General features: G+C 28.4%; 3 protein-coding genes across 3 annotated transcripts in view; all 3 read left to right on the forward strand.

Moving 5' to 3' along the window:
* Positions 1 to 3,581, forward strand: part of LOC100205630 (ATP-binding cassette sub-family D member 2) — a 50,854-nt gene extending 47,273 nt beyond the window's left edge. The window contains exons 8-9 of the mRNA XM_065818226.1: positions 1,784 to 1,909; positions 3,047 to 3,581. Coding sequence (XP_065674298.1) covers positions 1,784 to 1,909; positions 3,047 to 3,230 — 310 coding nt within the window. The 3' untranslated portion in view covers positions 3,231 to 3,581. The remainder of the gene's footprint in view (positions 1 to 1,783; positions 1,910 to 3,046) is intronic.
* Positions 3,582 to 4,581: 1,000 nt separating this feature from the next.
* On the forward strand, positions 4,582 to 5,328 carry LOC100201975 (COMM domain-containing protein 1). Its single transcript, XM_065817322.1, has one exon. It carries the CDS (start codon positions 4,621 to 4,623, stop codon positions 5,161 to 5,163), a length of 543 nt encoding a protein of 180 aa, XP_065673394.1. The 5' UTR covers positions 4,582 to 4,620; the 3' UTR covers positions 5,164 to 5,328.
* A 609-nt stretch (positions 5,329 to 5,937) lies between these two features.
* The window catches only part of LOC100213895 (F-box and leucine-rich repeat protein 13), an 80,202-nt gene continuing 64,321 nt past the window's right edge, over positions 5,938 to 21,818 (forward strand). The window contains exons 1-8 of the mRNA XM_065817360.1: positions 5,938 to 5,973; positions 6,118 to 6,198; positions 11,913 to 12,022; positions 14,039 to 14,194; positions 14,293 to 14,413; positions 17,154 to 17,297; positions 17,375 to 17,545; positions 19,247 to 19,385. Coding sequence (XP_065673432.1) covers positions 5,953 to 5,973; positions 6,118 to 6,198; positions 11,913 to 12,022; positions 14,039 to 14,194; positions 14,293 to 14,413; positions 17,154 to 17,297; positions 17,375 to 17,545; positions 19,247 to 19,385 — 943 coding nt within the window. The 5' untranslated portion in view covers positions 5,938 to 5,952. The remainder of the gene's footprint in view (positions 5,974 to 6,117; positions 6,199 to 11,912; positions 12,023 to 14,038; positions 14,195 to 14,292; positions 14,414 to 17,153; positions 17,298 to 17,374; positions 17,546 to 19,246; positions 19,386 to 21,818) is intronic.

Raw genomic sequence — 21,818 nt, forward strand, 5'->3', positions numbered from 1 at the left:
GTTCCTCTTAAAATAATTTTTAGTTTAAAGCTTTTTATGTGTTATGATATAAATAGAAACATTGGTTGGACATAAGATATAGATAGTGCTAAGATAGTTTGAATAACTTCAGAAAATCCTCAAAATGACTCTTAAATAACAAGCGCTTTTGGGATTCCATTTTTGTCTTTCCTAATCAAATAAAGTTCACACATTTAATCTATTAATTTAAAATTTTTATTAATTTATGACTACTAATATCATGGTTTTAAAAAAAGTGGAAATTTTGGTACTTGTTTTTTTAATAAATTTTGCTTTTGTACTTAAAGGTACATAATATACATAAATACATACATCCATAAATAAATACAAATCTCAATCTAAGTTCTCTGTGCTCCGAGAAGAATTAAGCGTCTTATCACAGAGCACTGTGGAAGCGCAAATTTAACTAGGAGGTTAATACATTCTTTCTTACCAATGTTGCTTACATGGTCAGAACCAACATCAAACCTCAGACCTCTTGGTTCTGAGAAAGAACTCAAATCACTGTACCATAGTTGTAATGAAGTTATTTTGTATTTTCACTAGTAGTTGTTACAAATTGTTACTTATATGCAGTAATTTCATTTATAATGCCAAATTTCACAGTAATTGTTACAAATTGTTCCTTATATGGATTAATTTCATTTATAATGCCAAATTTTTTGTTGTATTTATAACTACACATAATGATTACGTATTTTATTGATAATACGAAAAAAAATACCACGGATATTTACCACGGATACTATTTTAATAATAATAATGGTTTCATTTAATTTAATAATTGATTTGTCAAAATAACCACTTTTATTGAAGTTGAAGTAGAAGGCCAAGTATTTATAATGAAAAAAAAGTATTAAGTAATTTGAAATCAGCATAAAAAAATTAATTAAAATAAAGTGGTTAAACTATACAAAATCTAAAAAAAGTTAATTTTGGACCCCCTTACTACAGACAAGGAGGCTACTTTAGCCCTCGGAATAAAGGTCAGCCTAACTGCTGACTCAGAAGTGTTTGAGATCGGCAATTTTTTGCTGACTTTGTTTCTATGTTTTATGGTAAAAGCTTTGTATCAAATTTTTTTTGCTTACCTGTTGTTGACCTCTTAAAAATTAAGGTCAGCAATTTATTGCCGACCTAATTTTTCCTAATTCTGAGGGCTGCTACTTAATTGTGGTTATAACCCTCTCTCACTCTGAAACACAAAGCTTGACGATCAAGGCCGCTGTGCAGAGAAACAAGTTAAGCACGGTACTACCAGGGACATGGTGGGGATCGAACTCAGAACCTCTCGCTTATGAAGCAAATGATTTAACAAATGTTCGGCTAAAGCAAATTCCATTATTAAGTTAAACTTTAGCTGATAAGAGATAATAGTTCAAGGTAAAGCAATTTTTCTTAATTCAATGCTATACATTTAATTTACACCATTATACTAATAAATATTTTAATGGAGCTGAACTTTACTTATAAGTGTATATATATATATATATATATATATATATATATATATATATATATATATATATATAAATATATATATATATATATATACACACACACACACACACAGATATATATATATATATATATATATATATACACACACACACACACGCATATATATGTATATATGCACACATATATATTATTTGTTTCTATTTTATATTAAGTATTTGAGCAATATTTAGGTTGGTTTTATATTGGAATATAAAAATTATATTATTTTTATAGAAATTTGAAACTATGTTTATTTCTTTAGGCCAAAGTTTGCTTTACTGGATGAATGTACAAGTGCTGTAAGTATAGATGTTGAAGGGAAGATTTATCAATCAGCTAAAGATTTAGGAATAACCCTCCTAACAATAACTCACAGACCATCTTTGTGGTAAACTTTCATTAATTTGTATTGAACAATCCTTTACATTAGTAGTTTTTGGTAATTTTTTGCTAGTTTATGATGCTTGAATAACCATTCCCTGTTTTTTCATGCTACAAATAGAAATTAGATTTTTGGAAATTCCTAAATCCTAACTCTTTTAACTGTTAATAAAATTTGGGTTAAATTCTCTTTAATAAAAATAAAATCCTTTAAAAGAAAATATAAATCTTCTACTAAATCAAGCGAGGCATTTTTAAATAATCAATTTTTATCCACTGATGAAATTGTTCATGTCTAATTGACAAGCCTTTGCATCAAGTATGCACATGCCATGTCACACCACATGCTATGCAAGTTGTACTAAGGTTTCATTTTCTCTGTCCAAAAGTTTGATATTTTTATATGCTAATTTTTTTCTATATTTTTTAACCTTTGTTGCTAAACAAGAATAAGCATGATTTAAAGTGTTATGAGTGTGTGAGTGTGTGTGTGTGTGTGCATGTGTGTGAATGTGTGTGTGTGTGTGTGTGGGAGGGGGGATGATAATAAAGTTGAATCATCCAGCCAAACCAGCCGAAAATAATAACGGTTTAAAGTCCATCCAAAAAAAGCATATATTTACAAATTTATTTATTTAAAAGTTTACCCCCAAATATCATAGCTGGCTAGTATCAGGCTGGTCAGAGCAGGTCAGTTAGAATGTTGACTTGAATACATTCTATTGGATAGTAATATATTTATGAAGACAAATTGAAAAAATTTGGATAAAAAATGGGATAATTTTATTTCTATATTAGAAACTACATTTTTTTATTCATATTTTGTTTTAATTAAATAATAATTAAAATTTTAATTAATTAATTAAATAATTGGTTTTAGGAATGTTTTATAAATTTGACATGTTTGATGTGATAATATTTTTTTATATAGTATTGTTTATATAAATGTTTAAATAACTGCTTATTAGTTATACTCAATAACTTTATTATAATATTTTTTAATAACAATTACTATACTTATAATTTTTATAGTTAACAGTAGAAATATTATTTTTGAAGCTTTAAATTTAACATGTATTCATCTCTATATTGTTTTTCAGAAATTTCACATATTTTCAAAAAAATTGTTTATTTTTTTGTTTAGGAAATTTCATACTCATTTATTGCAGTTTGATGGCCAAGGAGGTTGGCACATTGAAGAAATGGATACAAATGCTCGTTTAAGTTTACATGAGGAGAAAGAAAAATTAATGACACAGTTAGCAGGTGTTCCAAAGTCTCAGCAGCGTTTAAAAGAAATTTGTGATATTTTAGGAGAGATTGAATGATAAAGGATGTCTTATAATTATAAAAAGTAAAAAAAAATGAAATAAAACAAAATAATAAAATGACTTTTGAAATATGAAATATTGAAATAAGTTATTTATTTGCAATAAATATTTAAAATAAATTCAAATGAATTTAAAATTTTAAATCTTTTTAAATATCAAGTTTTTTTTTGAAGAGATTTTTTTATTTCTATATCGACCAGTATTTTTTTTTTATACTTATTTATTTTTTATTTATTACTGCTATTTCATATACTTTCTTTTATTGCAATGGTCATATTTAAACATCTTTATTTTTTCAACAACTTTTAACATCTTACAGAATAAATATATTATATATCAAAGAAAAAATCTATTTATATTACGAGTGTGTTGTGTGTGTATATATATATATATATATATATATATATATATATATATATATATATATATATATATATATATATATATATATATATATATATATATATATATATATATATATAATATATATATATATATAATTTGTTGTTGTTGTCCTAAAACAAATGTTGAGCATTTCCTAGTTGTATTTGACTTGTATTTTGCTGAGATTGATTTTATAGCCCATAGTTGTTCGATGATGAATCCAAGTTGTTGGAGATAAAAATTCTAAAATCCATTTCTATTTAGTTCTTTTTAATTCTTATAGATTTTTATTGATTGTGATTTTTATATTTATTAGATTTTAAGTTTATGTTTTAAAATGATTTTATCAAAATGCATTTTCTTGCCCTTTGATATATAATATGTATTTTTGAGTTTGGTATTTAATAAGTGTATATAAAGTTGGATATATAATAAGTTAGTTAAAAATAATATTGTTTTGAAGGGTTCAATATAAAGTTGGATATATAATAAGTTAATTAAAAATAATATTGTTTTGAAGGGTTTCATTAAGATTGATTTTTAAGTATCTACATAGTTACATTTGTTTTTGATTAGTTTATATTTAAGTATTTAAAAAATGTAATGAAGTTTTATTTCAATAAATAAGAATTTTTATTGAGTAAAATTAACAATAGGTAAAATGAAATTAAAAAAAAATTAGCAAAAAAAGGAAGTTTATCCATCTTCATTTTTAAAACTCATTTAAAAAACTATGTTTATCTGGATTATCAAATTATAAAAATTTAAATTTCAAGTATCAGCTATAACTTTTGTCTAAATCTGATTTCAATGTACCTATGCTCTTTATTTTTCTTGTTTGTTTGATTTATTGTCCATTTGATTGGTTGTTAAAATAATTAAAAGCTATTGATAATATGTTATTACTTAATTTGTTTTCAATAATTAACTGTTTAAATAATTTTTTTTTTAATGTTTTGTTGGTTTTAGATTTAAATGTTTAATACTTACTTTTATTAAAACTATGAGTGCAAAAAATTTTGCTGCACTTTTTAATGGTATCACAAGACAAATTATTTTTGAAGATGCTGAGATAACAGATGAATTTCTAAAAGAACAGTTGTATCCTGAGATAACCCAAGAAGAGTTTGAGGTCCTTTTATCAAAATGCAAAACATGGTTACAAAATATTTCATACTTTAACATGGACTTTAAACAACTTGAAGCTTTTTTGAAATCTCAAATGACAAGAAATAAAGAGAATTTAACTGAGGATCAAGTGACAGCGATTCTAAAGTATTGGAAAAGTAATAAAGACAAAGTCCAAGCAACATTATTGTCAAGAACAAAATGGGAAGATAGATTTCGAATGCTTAAATGGCAAATTGATCTTGGTTATAAGAAAAATAAAGAAATAGATAATTCCAAAGCAGTTTTTCAATTAGGATTAACAAAGTGTAATGGAACTGAAGAGGAATTAGAGTTTGAAGTTAACAGCGAATCTTTAAACAATATGATATCACAAGTTGAAAAAGTTCATGCGAAAATTGACAGCTTATCAAAGTAGTATCATGGTTGTTCAAATTTATTGTTTTATGTAAAAATCTTTATAATGATCGTAAATAAAATTATTTAGTCATAGAAAAAATTTTAAATTTTTTGTAAATTATTGTGTTTAATTGTTTTGCTCAATTATTTTCATTAGCTTTTTTTTGAGAGAAAAAAATTCAACTTTCTTAAATATTAAATCACTAATTAATATTTTTTTATTTCATGTTAAATATAAATTTTTATTTAGTTCTAAAGACTTTTTTCCTATCAGTTTGAACTTTTCATTTTTGTTTTATGAAAACAAATACTTTGTAGCTATTAAATATTTGTATACATTTTATGAAATAATAAATTCATTTTTTTTTTAAATTGTTATTACTAATATATATGAATTATAAATTATATAATTTATAATATTATAAATTTATAATTACTAATGCTAATATTATAATTTTCTTTTTTACCTTAAGTATCAAAATAAGTTATTATATTTTTAGACCACTATTTTTTTCTAAAGTAGGATGGTTTGAATAAAATTTTATAAAATAGTTCAAATAAAATTGAAGTAGTATTCTAAAGCCTAAATACCTACAAAAGTCACAAATTTATTGTTAAAGGAACAGTTAATTGTAATTTAATTGTTACTTTAACAATATATTTGTAATTTAATTGTTTCTTTAACAATATAATTGTAATAAATCTTAAATATTTTAAATTATTCTGTGACTGAAATTTATTTTTTAATTTTGTAAACATTGAAACACAAAAGTGATAAATGTATTTTAGAATTTTAAAAATTGTAAAGATGCATTTAAAACTCTTTGAGGTTACAAGCAATTAATTTTTTACTTATTAATATAATTATCAAAACATTTTTTATAGATTTGTTCTAATTATAAAGTTAGATTAATAATTATAAATTAGATTTAAAAAAAAAAAGTGAAAGTTTAGTTTTTAGTTTTTCATATAGCTTATAATGTCGATAGGAGCTAATCTTAATGAAAGTATTCTGGTGTATTTAAAGCAACATCGAGTTCCAGATGTTTTTGAAGTAAGTTGTTATGAAAAAAAGTTTAAAAATAGTACTTAGTTAAATTTTCTTATGTTTATTCATGTAGAGCTTATTTTGTTATATCAACTAAGGGTTTGGGTTGGGGCAGCAATCATTTTTTTTATTCTTTGTCTTTTTCTTTTTCAAAAAAAAACCATATGGATTTGAGTCAGCAAAAAATATCATTTTTAAAATTTTCAGTATATACATTAGGGTTATGACTTTTTTTTTAACCCCATGCTCCTGTACTATAGTTTGATGAACTTTTACCTAAAAAGCACGAAGTGAACTATTATTTACATATCTTTTGAAAAAAGTTCATCTTTTTTCATTTCTTTTGAAAAAAGTTAAACTTTTTTCAAAAGATATGCAAATAATAGTTCATTTCGTGCCTTTAAGGTAAAAATTCATCAAACTACGGTACAGGAGCATGGGGTTGAAAAAAAGTTATAACCCTATTATACATTAACTTATGTTTTAAGGGGTAGAAGTTTAGTAGCTTAGAAGATTGCTTGTTTTTTAGTTCAGAATGTTTTTACTTTTTTACTGTTTTTATTACTTTATTTTTGTTGCTTCTAATTGTTTTTTCAGTTTTGGTTTATTGACTGATTTATTTAGGGATTATCACGGTGTGATAATCCCTAAATAAGTGGGTAGAATGTACATACATTGACTGACTTAAATAGATAGAATATGCAAGAAGTGTACATACATCGACTGACTTAAATTAGTAGAACATGCAAGGAGCGTGCATACATCAACTGACTCAAATAAGTAAAAAAATGCAATGTATGCTACTACATTGCCCGAGGGTTTTGGTTTGGGCAGGCAATCTATCAGTTTAAACTTTTACCAGTCTTCTAAACTTTTTTTAAAAAAAATACACAATGTTTGCAAGTTAAGGGGAAAGTTTAAAAGGACTGAGCAATGGCATGCATATATAAAAGCCAGCGTCAAACCATGTACCTCTTGGTTCTTGAGCCAGAACTCTAACCACTGCGCATACATATGTGTATATATATATATATATATATATATATGTGTGTGTGTGTGTGTGTGTGTATATATATATATATTTTAATTGTTCAACTGTAAACTACTTTTGCCAAGTAGTAGCCAAGAAGGTCTCTATAGTCGAGGAAGCTACAAGCTACTTTTGGGGTTACAACCCTCTCTCAACTCTATAACTCCAAAACATGAACCTTGACAAACACGGTTGCTGGGCAAAAGCAAGTTAAGCACTGTACTACCAGGACATGGTAGGGATCAAACTATATGTGTATATATATATATAAATATATATATATATATATATATATGTGTGTGTGTATGCGGTAGTGGTGTAGTGGTAGAGCGCTCGCTTCATAAGCGAGAGGTTCGGAGTTCAATTCCCACCACGTTCCTGGTAGTACCGCGCTCAACTTGTTTCTCCGCGCAGCGGCCTTGTTCGTCAAGGTTCGTGTTTCGAAGTTATAGAGTTGAGAGAGGGTTATGACCACAATTAAGTAGCCTCCTCATCTGTAGTGGCCTTCTGGGCCTTGGGGAGGTGAAATAACAAAAAATATATATATATATATATATGTATGTATACATATATATATACACCCTTGAAGTTTTAATATATATTTAGTGATAATAAAAGTTCTCAGAACTGGTAACATGTAATGGTAACATGTAATCCAGTTCAACCTGCCCCATATCCTACTGGCTTTTTGAATTTGTTTTTCTAGGGCTAGGAGTTGTCTGGAGTAGAAGTTAACTCTTAAAATGTTGAGTTTTTTTTTGAGTAAAGTTTTTGTTTGAATAAAGGCTAGAAATTGTGTAATAATTAAAATACTTATAAAATATATCTTAGGGGGTGTTAACTGCATTCAGCTACTGTCTTGTAGAAAGCCTCCAAGACAAAACTCATAGGTTGTTACTTGTTGTTATTTACATGTAAGTAGCTATGCAACTCCTTTTGTTATCTCATATTGAGGGTACATCTCTACAACTCAATGTTTTTGAGACTGGCTGGTAGCAAAGAGATGCTGATTCCATCAACAACTTTAAAATATAAGTGTTAACAGTGCAATGTTGCGCATGAACAGTGTCCCTGTTAGTTATTTTGGTGTACATTTTTCAGGTCACAAAAGAAACTTTTTGTTACAAATCTGGGTTGATTAACGAGATTTAAACAAGTACATACTACATGTAATGAACAAAGTTTGTTAAAATAGGAAGTTATTTGCAATAAGAAGATATGAGTAAAATTGTAATAGCAAATGATCGATTAGCATCACATAAATGCCTGTAAATAAAGGTATATATATATATATATATATATATATATATATATATATATATATATATATATAATATATATATATATATATATATATATATATATATATATATATATATATATATATATATATATATATATATATATATATATATATATATATAAGAACTATCATTACCACTTAATTATTTCAGTTTAATATTTTTTATGAATAATCTTGGTCTTGAAAGTAATTCTTTATATGGATATACTCATTTATCAATTCACTTATTTGTTTTTAATGTGCTTTTGTTTAGGAGCTCTCCTTGTCTCACTTATGTGCTGAATAGAATCTCACTTATGTGCTGAATAGCTTATGTACTTAATAGCTTGGCTTATCTACAATCTTGCTTATATACTGAATAGCCTGGCTTCTTTTATATCATCAAATTTATCCTGTCATCCCATTTCTTAATACTGCATTAAGGTTGAGATTCATTTTGTGATTTTCTATGTGACAGTCTTTCAGTTAATGTCTAATGTCTCTGATATAAGCACCTCTTACATGATCTCCAGGATTCAGACAGGCATGGAAGTCTTTATTCCTTCTTGTATGTTTTTCAAGTCTTGTTCTACTCTATTGTTTACACCTTCTTTTGCGGCATTTCTGATCATTTTTTTTTTGTTTTTTTTAATAAACATCTTTTGAGAACAAAAGATGTTTATTTTAAAATAACAAAAAAAAAATGATCAGAAATGCCGCAAAAGAAGGTGTAAACAATAGAGTAGAACAAGACTTGAAAAACAGCTTTTTATTATTGCATGCAATCAATTCAAAAAGTGCTGTCTGGCAGTAATGCAAAGTAATACTGACTGATTCTAGTTCAATTATTCATAGTTTAAAAAAATCTTGTATTTTATCTCAGAAATATAGTTCTAGAGTAGTAGTTGGGAACCTGCGGCTCCGGAGCCGCATGCGGCTCTTTTGTTGAAGAAATGTGGCTCTCATATAGATTTACAATATTAAAAATTTTAATTTTTTTTTTTTTTACTTATGTACTTTCTAGAAAAATTTTTTACAAAAATGAACAAGAAAATTACTTATTCCCCTCCTCCCTCATATATTTATGCACTATTTTTTGTCTCTATGTTTTATAGTTTTTCATATATTTTTATGTACTATTCTTTTATGTGTCTATGTTTCTGGAATTCTATCTAATGATTTTAAAAACAAAGATTTAATACTATCAAAGATTAAAGATATACCACTCTCAGCTAGAACTGTGAAGGAGCGACTTTTGAATATTGCAGAAGAGGTTTCAAACATGAAAATAGAATATATCAAAACGGCTGATTTTTTGTACCTGGCTATTGATGAATCTGTAGATATCACTGATATATCTCAATGTTGCGTAATAGTCAAATACTTAACAGCTTCCGGTGTACAAGAGGAACTTCTTGAATTGTTGCCTATGAAGGGACAAACGAGAGGGGAAGATATCGCAGAATCAGTTTTGAAATGTTTGGAAACAAAAAATATAAACATTGAGTGTATAGTATCCGTTGCAACTGATGGAGCACCTGCTATGATTGCAAAAAACAAAGGCTTTATCAAACTATTTTCCAGTCATATTTCTCATGAAACTATTTCATTTCATTGTATTTTACATCAGGAAGCTTTGGTTGCAAAATCTTAAGGAGCAATACCACAGCTGAAAAATATAATGGAAGTCATTGTGCCCATAGTAAATTTCATCCGAGCAAAATCGCTAAATCACAGAATCTTTACAGCATTGTTAGAAGAAATGGATTTTATACATAAAGAACTAGTTACATTCACAGCTGTATGTTGGTTGTCAAGAGGAAAAACTTTAAAACGATTTTCTGAATGCTTAAGTGAAATAACTAAATTTTTAGCTGTTAAAAATTATAGTGAAGAACATTGCAAACTATTAAAGAATTCAAAATGGCTGTAGAATTTTCACTTTTTGCTTGCTATGACAGAACATTTTAATAAACTTAATCTGAAGATGCAAGGAAAAGGAAATATATCTGCCCAGCTACTGGAAGAACTGATTACTTTTGAACAAAAATTACAGTTATTTTTAGACGATATTTCATGAGACCAATTTATATATTTTAATAATTTATGAAGCTGTAGGATGAAAATAATTTCAGAAGCAGAAAAGGTTGATCGTAAACAATTTTTTGAGATAACAACTACAATTGTTCACCAGTTTGCAAGCAGATTTCACGATTTCAGGAAATGTCAGGAAACATTAAAGTTTGTAATGCTGCTATTAAAATGAAATTTGACATTGATAGATTTAAATACATTTCATGAAATAAATATTGTAGACTTACACTTGGAGCTTGTTGAGATTCGGAATATTCGGAATCTGGGCTGATAAATTTGAAGCAATGCTTGCACATATTACCATCTATGAAGAAAACATGAAAGATACGCCACATGATATCATATTCCAATGCTGGACTTCACTGCCAAATATATATAAATTCCAAAAAACTTGCTTTTGGTCTATTAACCATTTTTAGTTTAACGTATAATTGTGAACAATTTTTTTCATTGATGAAGTTTATTAAAAATAAATACTGAAGTAGGTTAACAGATGAAAGTACGCAGGCTCTACTACAGTTGTATTCAACGAAATATCAGCCAAATTTAACCAAATTATCAAAAAAAGTTCAAATCCAGAAATCACATTAATCTTCATTTCACCAATAATAATTGTTTATTAGCTATAGCTTTTTCTATCTTTTTAATATAATATGTGAATTTCATTTTATGATTTCAAGTTAATAAAAAAAAAATTTTGTATTTTTGTGGCTCTTCATTACTATTTTGAATTTTTTTTAGCCGTTATGGCTCTTAGGTTAAAAAAGGTTCCCGACTCATGTTCTAGAGACTTTTGGGAAAGCTAATCGTATTTTATACTTTTTTTTAGGGATAGTTTCATTGAAACTAAAAAAATACCTCTATATGGAGCATTCTGCACTGACTTTTTTTGGTCATTAAATTATAATTTTTTTCAGACAGACTTTTTGTTAATAGTGTCATTAAAAAAGCCATTTCTAATACATGGTTCTGAACTTGTTAACTGTTAGTTAATTTTTAAACAACAGAAAGGTTATACCTTGCATTGGATGCTGCTGGTGAGGCAAGGTTATTTGCTTTTGACATAAAAGATAAAAAAAACAAAAAGGTAAAAATTCTTCTTAATATAGGTACCTAAAAAAGCAAAGTCTAACACAGTCTTTCTCCAGTAGCCTATCCCTATTAATATTTTGGTATTAGTAAGGTGGCACAAAGCTCTGAATTTTATTAATTGAAACCTACATATCTGTTTAATTGATACATATAACCTATTCACACACTATAACCTTATTTTTTTTTAATTTGTCAATTTTAAATAAACTTTTTTTCCTGTAGAGCTTGGTTACTGCTTTGGCTGTATATCAACCAGCAGATGTAGAAGGATTCATGATAGCTAAAATTTTTGAACTAAAAGAAGATCCAGCTAAGTTTGAGCAACTTGCATGGTAAAAATTTCTAAACTTGTATCGGATAATTTTGGAAATTTTACTAAATTAATTTGATTAAATAATGTTTATATCAATAATGTTATATTTAATACTAGCATGAGTTACCCGGCGTTGCCCGGGCCAATATTTAAACTGGCTTACCTGATATCTGTACACAAAAATGGGCCCAAAAAATGGTCCCCTCTGATCCCGGGGTCAGGGGGCCCATTTTTGGGCCCCTTGACCCCGGGGGTTGGGGTACGGGGTCAAAACCCAGCTAAAAACCTTCTCCTCCTCGAGGACTACCCCCATGCCAAATTTCATCGAGATCGGTCCGGCGGTTTGGATTTCTATAGAAAACAAACAAACACACACAAACACACATTGCCCTTTATATATATAGCTGGAGTTACCCTGCGTTGCCCGGGCCAATATTTAAACTGGCTTACCTGATATCTGTACACAAAAATGGGCCCAAAAATCGGCCTAAAAAATCGGCCCAAAAAATGGTCCCCCCTGACCCCGGGGTCAGGGGGGCCCATTTTTGGGCCCCCTTGACCCCGGGGATCGGGGTACGGGGTCAAAACCCAGCTAAGAACCTTCTCCCCCTCGAGGACTACCCCCATGCCAAATTTCATCGAGATCGGTCCGGCGGTTTGGATTTCTATAGAGAACAAACAAACAAACACACACACACACATTGCCTTTTATATATATAGAAGATTACATTATTAGATTTATAATATTTTATTACATAAATTGCAATATGGAACAAAATTTTTGTCCTTGGATTTTAAAGTGCTATATTTCCATTGCTTACATCTAAAGATTGTTGAAAAACAACTAGATTGGGCACAAACTTTGATTTTATAACACAGCACAAAGAAAGTTTGCTTTTATTGAGACAGGATAAAAGAAGTTCATATTTTTGTTTATTTAATCTGGTAAGAAATATCAATTGCATATTGAATAGATGATTTCTAGATTTCTGAGTGTAGAATAAATTACTTATGATCTAGTCCTCAAGTGCAGTCTTCAATCATGTTTTTATCATATTGTCATTGATAATAACTTTTTAACTTTTTAATGATATGGACTTTATGTCCAATTAAATCAGTGCTATTTAAAAGGGCAGAATTACCTAAAACATTGTAAGCAAATCTGCCCTTTTAAATATACACTGATTCAATTGAGGGTATGAACTCTGCGTTAAATTCTGCATCCCATTTTGGCATAAATCTTTTTGAGAATCTGAATCAACTTCACATAATTTTCAACCTTGTGATAACCTTGGGAGCCAAAAACAACTGCAACAAAACTGTTTCTACTGTATTCTCTGTCCTGCTTAAGAACTTGGCAACTAATCATTTTATGAGCATCTTGATCTGTGGTCTGGCAAAGATAACAGTTCTAACCTTAGCCTCTGACAACTTTAGAGGCTAAGTAAAAAGATCTTGGAGGTACTGAAAAGTTGCTAACTCTTTGTCAAAAGGTGTGACAAATTTCTTGATGAGGTGTGACTTGATGTGCAGTGATATCACTTTCTGAGGTTCTTTCCATGGCTCCTACTTTACATTGCTCTTGCCCACAGAGAACTTAGTCTGTTGTGTTCATTCCTTACTGTGATATTGCGCCTTAATATCACAGCTGTCCCGTAAGCAAAAAAGATAAAGAAATTTTGTTAAAAGGTGAAATTATTTAGAAATATTTTCATTAAAGGTGTGTAAAGGTTATTCTCTAAGGATCAGTTGTCTGGTAAGTATCTTTAGTTCTGTAATAAGCATTTCACATTCTGAAATGAGGCAATTGTGGCCAAGGGCCTGTAAATAGTTTTCCATGACTGATAACCAAGAAAATCAGTAAAGCTTGTAGAAGATTGTAATATTTTTCACATCGCTGTATTTAAATTCTTATCAAATATATATATATATAAATTATTAAAAATGAATACTTGTTAGTTACTTTTTTTAATTATATATTTTACATTATATCTTGAATATATATTTTTTAATTGTATTTTATACTTTTTTTTAGGGATAGTTTCATTGAAACTAAAAAAATACCTCTATATGGAGCATTCTGCACTGACTTTTTTTGGTCATTAAATTATAATTTTTTTCAGACAGACTTTTTGTTAACTGCAAAAGCTTGGACATTTTATAATCAAACTCTAATGAGAAAGTGTTACAGGTTTTTTTTTTAGTGTGATAGTAAAATACTTTTTTTTAATTGTTTTTTGTTGCATGTTGTTTAATTTGTTTTATTTTTATTTTTATGAATTAATGTAGAAGTCTTTATTTGTACTGGAAATCAGCAGTGCATAACAAATGTGTTCTTAAAAAAGAGCTTGAAGAAGCCCATAATTATTACATTTCAAAAACAAAACGGAAGCACTTGCGTGGCTGGCAGGTTATTATTATTGTTAGTATTTTTTATCAAACTCCTTACAAGGCTTCACTCACTTAAATTCACTCCTTACAAGGCTTCAATCACTTAAATTCACTCCTTACAAGGCTTCACTCACTTAAATTCACTCCTTACAAGGCTTCAATCACTATTAAAGTTGGGAATTAACTAAAAGCAAAATACTTAAAAAACTGTGAGATACTGAAATTATAAGTCAGGAAAACATGAAGATGAGAGAGAATTCCAAAGGATGTTCAAGGAAAAAAATTTGATAAATAAAATTTAAAAAAAGAAAAGAACAGTTGCAGTAAAAGAAAGTAACTTTAGGAGGCACTCAAACTTGTGAGTCTTATGAAGAAATACAAGATAAAGGTTTAAGTGAGATCATAAGATTGTCACTCATAGGAGAGTAAAGAGAAACTCAATCTATCTAGGTGTAAGGTATTAAGTTGTTAGGTGTGTCTGGGAAATGAGTCACATAGTTAACTGTCTGAGTAAAAGATTAAGAAAGAATTTTTTGCTTTAATGCCAGCAGAATCAATGGTGCAAATAGCCAAGTCATTTTTTTTAAAGCAAATAAAGGTTTTGGCTTTTCAGCGTTGATCTTAAAGGGTGCCCCTGGGTGCAAGCCTAGTTAAAAAAAAAGGGGGTCAAAAATTAAAATTTTAGGCTCAGCTACAAAGTTTAAAGTTGTTCCTTGGTTTGAGCTGTGAAAGAAACTGACAAGTTTTTGAAGGAAGGCATTTCTGGCATCCTTCTGGCTTCATCCTCATTAAAATGTTGTTGAGATCTCTTTTTCTGGTTTTTTGATGGGAATAGAAAGCTTTTTTGATACTTTATGATCTGAGGAGAGAGATTAAGGAATCAACATTTAGATTCAATTCAGGAAAAGAAATTTACCAGATCTTTAGTATAACGTTCTTAAACTTCTTGAATTTTTTTTAGAACTTTTTAAACTTTTCAAAAGTTTTTAGACTTTCTGAAATTAATCTTTTCCAAAAAGTTTTTAGACTTTCTGAAATTAATCTTTTCCAAAAGTTTTTAGACTTTCTGAAATTAATCTTTTCCAAAAGTTTTTAGACTTTCTGAAATTAATCTTTTCCAAAAGTTTTTAGACTTTCTGAAATTAATCTTTTCCAAAAGTTTTTAGACTTTCTGAAATCTTTTCCAAAAAGAGCTTTTTAGAACTTTTCAAAACTCTCCAGAATGTTCTTTTTGATTCTTTCTGGAGAAATTTGGAACTTTCTAAAACTTTTTGAAACTTTCTAAAACTTTTTTGAACTTTTCAGAGAGTTCTGACTCTTTTAAATTTTACTTTGTACAAAATCTTCTAAACTTTATTCAATAACTTTCTGGAAAGATCTGGTACTTTCTAGAACATTACGGAAGTTTTTTAAAAGATCTGGAGAAGCTAAGAAAGCTTTCTGGAACATTTAATAGCTTTTAGGAACTTGAAAAGTGTTATTCTATACTCTATAAGTATACTGAATATTCTAAAATATTCCACCAGGCTATATAAACTCTTCTTGATGGCTGAAATCAAACAGTTTTGTCTCAACTTCTAAAAAAATAAAACCAAAGACAAAAGAGGAAAAAAGTTTACTTATATCATTTTCAAAATATACATATAGGTAAAAGCTTTACATGTTTTACCATTTTGGCTCAAAATTAAAGTAGAGTGGAAGAATTAAGAAGATTTCATATGTAGTTTTTGTCTTTAATGTGACAGAATTCCCGAGCAGTTGAGTCATTTGCAGAATCGCAAATGACTTAACTGCTTGAAAAGACACTAAGTGAGTAAATTTGTGTGTTTAATTACTAACATTTGAAATTTTTTCTAAATGTCTCACTCACTCTATGTCTTGTCTAATTGCCTTACTGTTAGACAATTAGACGAGACATAGAGTGAGTGAAACAATTAGAAATGATTTCAAATGTTAGTCAATAAACATTTTTTCAAAAAAAATTGTGGTCAGCTGTGATTATAGTATTGAGTTTTGTTTTAAAACTTTTTTCTGTTTTGTCTAATAAGTAAAAGTAAGGCCTACATAAGTAAAATACTCATGTCATTTAAGTAAAAGACTTGTTTTGGGAAATAAAACATTAGTTTTAAAACATGTAAATTACCAGAACTTTAGTTCGTATGCTCTCACTGTGGGGCATACAAAAGGAAAGATAGGACTAGGGGTGGGTTTCTTAAATGATAAAGTTGAACTAAGTCCTTTCACATTTTCTCTTTATCTTGAAAGCATTGAACACTCTATTTGTAGATTACACTAGCTTAGTTAAGTGATATATCTTAGTTAAGTGATATATCTACCTTAATAAGTATTTTATATCTATTTATATCTAACTTAGTAAGTGAATACATTATCTATTTCTATTTAAATAAGTTAGTACATTATCTATTTCTACTTAAATAAGTTAGTACATTATCTATTTCATATCTACCTTAGTATATTATTTATTATACAGAAAAAAAATCTTGGTTGATAACAAAATATCATATGTCAAGTCAATATTTTAACACAATATTTTTTTTCCATTCTTTTGTATAAAACCTTGATTAATAAAAATCCAGTCAATCTTTTTTTAGTTAATCAATCTATCAATTTATGTATTAATATTAATTAATTATTAAGAGTGTAATGAAATTATTTATGTAAAAAAAATCTTTAAGCATATGATTACTTTTTTATTTTTACAATATATTCAATAATAACAGTTCAAAATGTTAATTTAGTCTTGGATTCATTACAAGAAAAAAAAGCTCATTGAAATTGATCAATTGGTGAAAAGGTGCTTTGATAAAGCTCTCCAAAAATGTGTGTTTAATGCCTGGTTTAAACATAGCATTGAAATGAAGCTGAAACGAGAATTTTTTGAAGTATTTGTTATACATATAATAATATTGTTAAAATTTTTAAAAATATATTTTGTTTTATAATAAAATTAATTTTATAGCGAAAAATATTGGAAAGCAATGAAGAGATATTAAAAGATCCTGTTTCAGTTCTTCCAGAAAAGATTTCTGTAAATATCTTTAGCTTTGTTACTCTAAGAGATCTTCTTAACTGTGTTATGGTATGTCAGAAGTGGAAAGAAGTTACACAGTCAAAAGTTCTTTGGAGCAGGGTAAAAAAAGTACTTGAATTATTAGAGAATCAAGTTATATGTTGTTATGATTATTATTATATGTTATATATATTATATGTTATATGTTATATATATATTATATGTTATATGTTATTATGATTATCATTACTTATTTTAATGTTATTAATTGTTAGTTGTTACCTACTTAAGCAAAATGAATTTTTTATTTTGTATATATTTTGATATTATGGTTTGTATAAAATACTACTAATAACAATGTATAATATTAATAATGTGTTAAAGATCAAACATTTCATTCGGAAGCACAAAGAGTTGTTACAGTTTTATCAAGCTTGGAACTAAAGTGTTTAAGTGTCTTGCAGTTAAAAATCTTGATATTTAACCAACTCTTAATTATCTTTAACAATTATCGTTAACCAAAATTAATAAATAATGATTTAATAATTTTACAGTTTTTTATATAAGGTAAATAACAAATAACAATATTTTTTGATGAAAATCTTATAGCTATCTTATAGTCCAGTGAATTACTTAAAGATAGTTGTAGTGACAGTACATATAAAGATAGATGCAGTGAGATGCAGTACATACATTAACTGATTTGTGTAGGTTTAGTCATAGTATGCATATATTGACTTTGTGTTTTTATTTGGTCTGAAAGTCTTTCAATTCAATAAAAAATTTTCAATATAAAATTCAATTCAATATAAAATTTTATTTTAATCCGCTGACTGATTTTATTAGTGCCACCAATTAATTTATAGGAAATTTTTAAATCATGTTTTTAAACTTAAAAAATGTTATCAACCAAGTAGAAATAATCTTTTCAATGCTTAAAAAGATGATTCACAGTTCTAGCTGAAAAACTGGAGAAAGAGAAACTTTATAAATCTAATGTATAATCTTAACCGACTTGATCCATCAAACTATGAAAAACTGACCCATCAAACTGTGAAAAACTAATGTCCTATGAAAGCCACCTTGGTATAGGATTTACCATGTTGGTATAGGATTTGCAACACAGTTAAATATAAAGCAATTCAAGTAATCTTGTTTAAAAAGACTTTTCTGTTATTGTCATCCCATCTTCATAGCATCATCCATCAAGCTAAAAGAAATACTTATAGTCTTTTACACAAGTTTGTAAAAGAATAAAAATATTTGGAGGCTTTGTTTGTCAAGACTTGTGTTTCTGATATATAGAGTTTAGACAGAATTAAAAAAAAATTAAAAAAAAAAGTAACTTCATCAACTGTAGCGTTGTAACTTTCAGTCTCTGTAGTGTTGTAACTCTTGGTAACCCTCAGTCTTGGGGAGGTGAATTCTGTAAAGAAAAAAAAAAATCAACCAAAAAGTAAATTAATTAATGGTGCATCTGTATGTTTACCCCTCTATGGTATGACTAGAACAAAAAGATGTTTGCACATTTAACTCAAGGTGTGTGGTTTGGTGTATAGGTTGTGGCTGTACTACTTTATTTATTTAGTGAATTAAAATCTTTTCATCAATAATTGTTTCAAAAATAATTGTTTTCTTAATGTTCTTAAGAAGTAGTTTTGTGTCTTTTTGTTATGGCTCTAACATTAATTCACTTATCATAATTGTAATAATAAATATAAAAAGTTATAAATATTTTATTCTTAAATTAAAGTTTGTTAAATTATTTGAATGATGTTAAAATGAAGGTTTTGATATTCCTTTTCTCTTTTTCATCTTTAGATTGATCTTGCTAATTCAGAAAAAAATTCAGTCTCAAATACGGTGATGATGAACTTAATTCAGAAATATCGTTCAATTCTTTGTCAGCTAAACCTTAGAGATTGTCAGTCACTTTCTTTAGATGTTATGCATTCAATATGTTAGTTGATTTATTTTTGATTTTATGTTGAAGAATTTTTTAAATTCAAATTTATTTGAACTATAGTTTAATATCAAATTAAAAAGATCCTGGAATCATCTCCGTCCTGGGGAGTTAATTTTTTAAATATTTGAAATTACAAATTATACTTTTATAGTTTATTATAATTTAAAAAATTTCAGAACCATAGAAGCAAAACAGCTTCTATGGTGGAAGGATACCAATAATCTGTTTTAGCAACCAACCAGGGCTGACTTTGATAAGATGGAATCATCATAACCATTATTATTGTTATCATAACCATTATTGTTTTAAGATTCATTTGTCTGCACTTACATTGGTCGGGTGGTTTTAGTTATGCCATTTTCTCATTACTTTTATTGGTTAAGTGGTTTAAGTATGCCATTTTCTCATTACTTTTATTGGTTGGGTTGTTTTAATTATGCCATTTTCTCAATACTTACAATCTTGCTTATTTTCTCAATAATTCCCCTTCTTCTTGTTACATACTTACATACTTTTTCCAAGTTTTAATCTTTCTTTAGATTTTTAATCAAAAAAAGAAATGATAATACCTAATTACCTGTATTATTACATTATATGTGTACAAACCACCTTGACCTTCCTTGGCCTGAGCTGACTCTAAAACCATACATAAAAAAAAGCATACATATCCCTTTCATTTCTTCTCCCTTCAAAATTAAAAATTTCATCCCAAATTTTTAAATTCTGTTTTATTTTGTATTTTTTTTATAAACATCTTCGCTTCCTACAAGGCTGCAAGCAGCCACTAATTAAAGTTGAAAGTTACTGAAAGAGAAAAGATGAAGATTGTAGAGCAAGACAACGATAGACGGACGACTTAAAAGAATTGCAAATTATATGAATCAGGAAAGCAAGATGAAGGAAGCGAATTCCAAAGAGCTGATGTTCGAAGAAAAAAACTAGAAGAATAAGAGTTTTTGGAGCACTTAGGAACAGTCATAGAAAAAGGATGAGACTTAATTGAATGATGAGTAACACAAGAATGAATTTTAGTAGATGGCACAAGATGCCGCTTTCCAGCAGGCTGGAAAACAAGACTCTGATAAGCACTTGTTGAATAGTTTTGAGAGTATAGACGACAGCTCCAGAGAACACTTCTGCAAGACAAGGAAAATCTAGGCAGGAATTAAAGATTTGCCCTTATTATTGATACTATTAAAGATTCTCCAGAAGTCACGAGAGCCTAATTTTTGAGATGAGATACGAGATTTCATGACCTGAGAATAGCAGGCTTTGCGGTTAGACAAAACCTTTTTACAATTGTTTCTAGCAGTAATATACAGACATCTGTTTTCTGGAGAATTGTTTTGCTGATAAATATGGAAGTAACGGTTTCAATTGGCAATCGCAGCAGCACAGTGTGAGGAAAGCCATGAAGGAGAGTGAGGCTTGATCTGTAACCATCGAGAGGGAACAAAAGATTCCATGCCCGCCTGAATCCACAAAGTTATGTAAGAAGCACATTTGTCGACAGGAAGACAAAAGTTTTCTACTCAAGGGCCATCACAAAGAAAATCACGGAAAGAATCCCAGTCAGCTTTACTGTAGTTGTAAGAGCACTAACTAGGATCAGAAACAAGACATAAGTCGAGTAGAGAAAATAAATGATTCGAATTGTCAGGAGAGCGAGTTGGAAAGTTGACTATTTGAGTTAGGGATTGTGAAAGGCAAAAGTTGTGGGCTTTAATGCCTGAAGAATCACTGACACTAGAGCCAAGCCATTCAGAGTGGTGAGCATTAAAGTCACCAACAACAACTATATTAGCTGATGGATAAAGAGAGAGGGCATGGTCAATATGATCAGAAATAACATCAAAAAGAGTGCAGTCTTGAGATGAAAGAGAGCGATATAGAACAAAGAGAAAGGTGATAGAGTGAAGTGGTGCTAAACGAAAGCACATGAAAGAATAGTCTGTGGATTCGAACCTAGTTTCACGACAAATGGGTGAATTCTTACGAATGTAAATGCCCAGGCCAAGCATGTGACTATTGGAGTCTTTACGAATTAGAGGAAGATAACCATCAACACTAAGATCACAAGATGAGACAGCTGAACTAAAATTAGTCTCACAAAGAGCAAATAGGTCTGGTGAACTTTGCAAGAGATAAGACTCAACAGAAGAAAAGTTACTTCGAAGACTACGAATATTAGTGAATGATAGGTTTAGAGAACTTGGTGATGATGATGGTTTTTTGTGTTTTATAGTTTTTGTTACTTTATTCATTTTTAAATTAGATTGAAGAACTTGACTCAAAGCATAGATAGTACTCAGAATACTGCTTAATAGCCCAAGCAATTCCTCACTACTACTAATAAACCCTAAGCCGTAACAAAGAGCTCCAAATGTGGCCTCCACAATGCACACCAAAAGTACAAACAGGGACACC

This window comes from Hydra vulgaris, chromosome 14, assembly GCF_038396675.1.
Source record: "Hydra vulgaris chromosome 14, alternate assembly HydraT2T_AEP".
NCBI lineage: Eukaryota > Metazoa > Cnidaria > Hydrozoa > Anthoathecata > Hydridae > Hydra > Hydra vulgaris.

Excerpts from the sequence above, each read along its gene's own strand:
- LOC100201975 (XM_065817322.1), top strand. The coding sequence starts at position 4,621 with ATGAGTGCAAAAAATTTTGCTGCACTTTTTAATGGTATCACAAGACAA.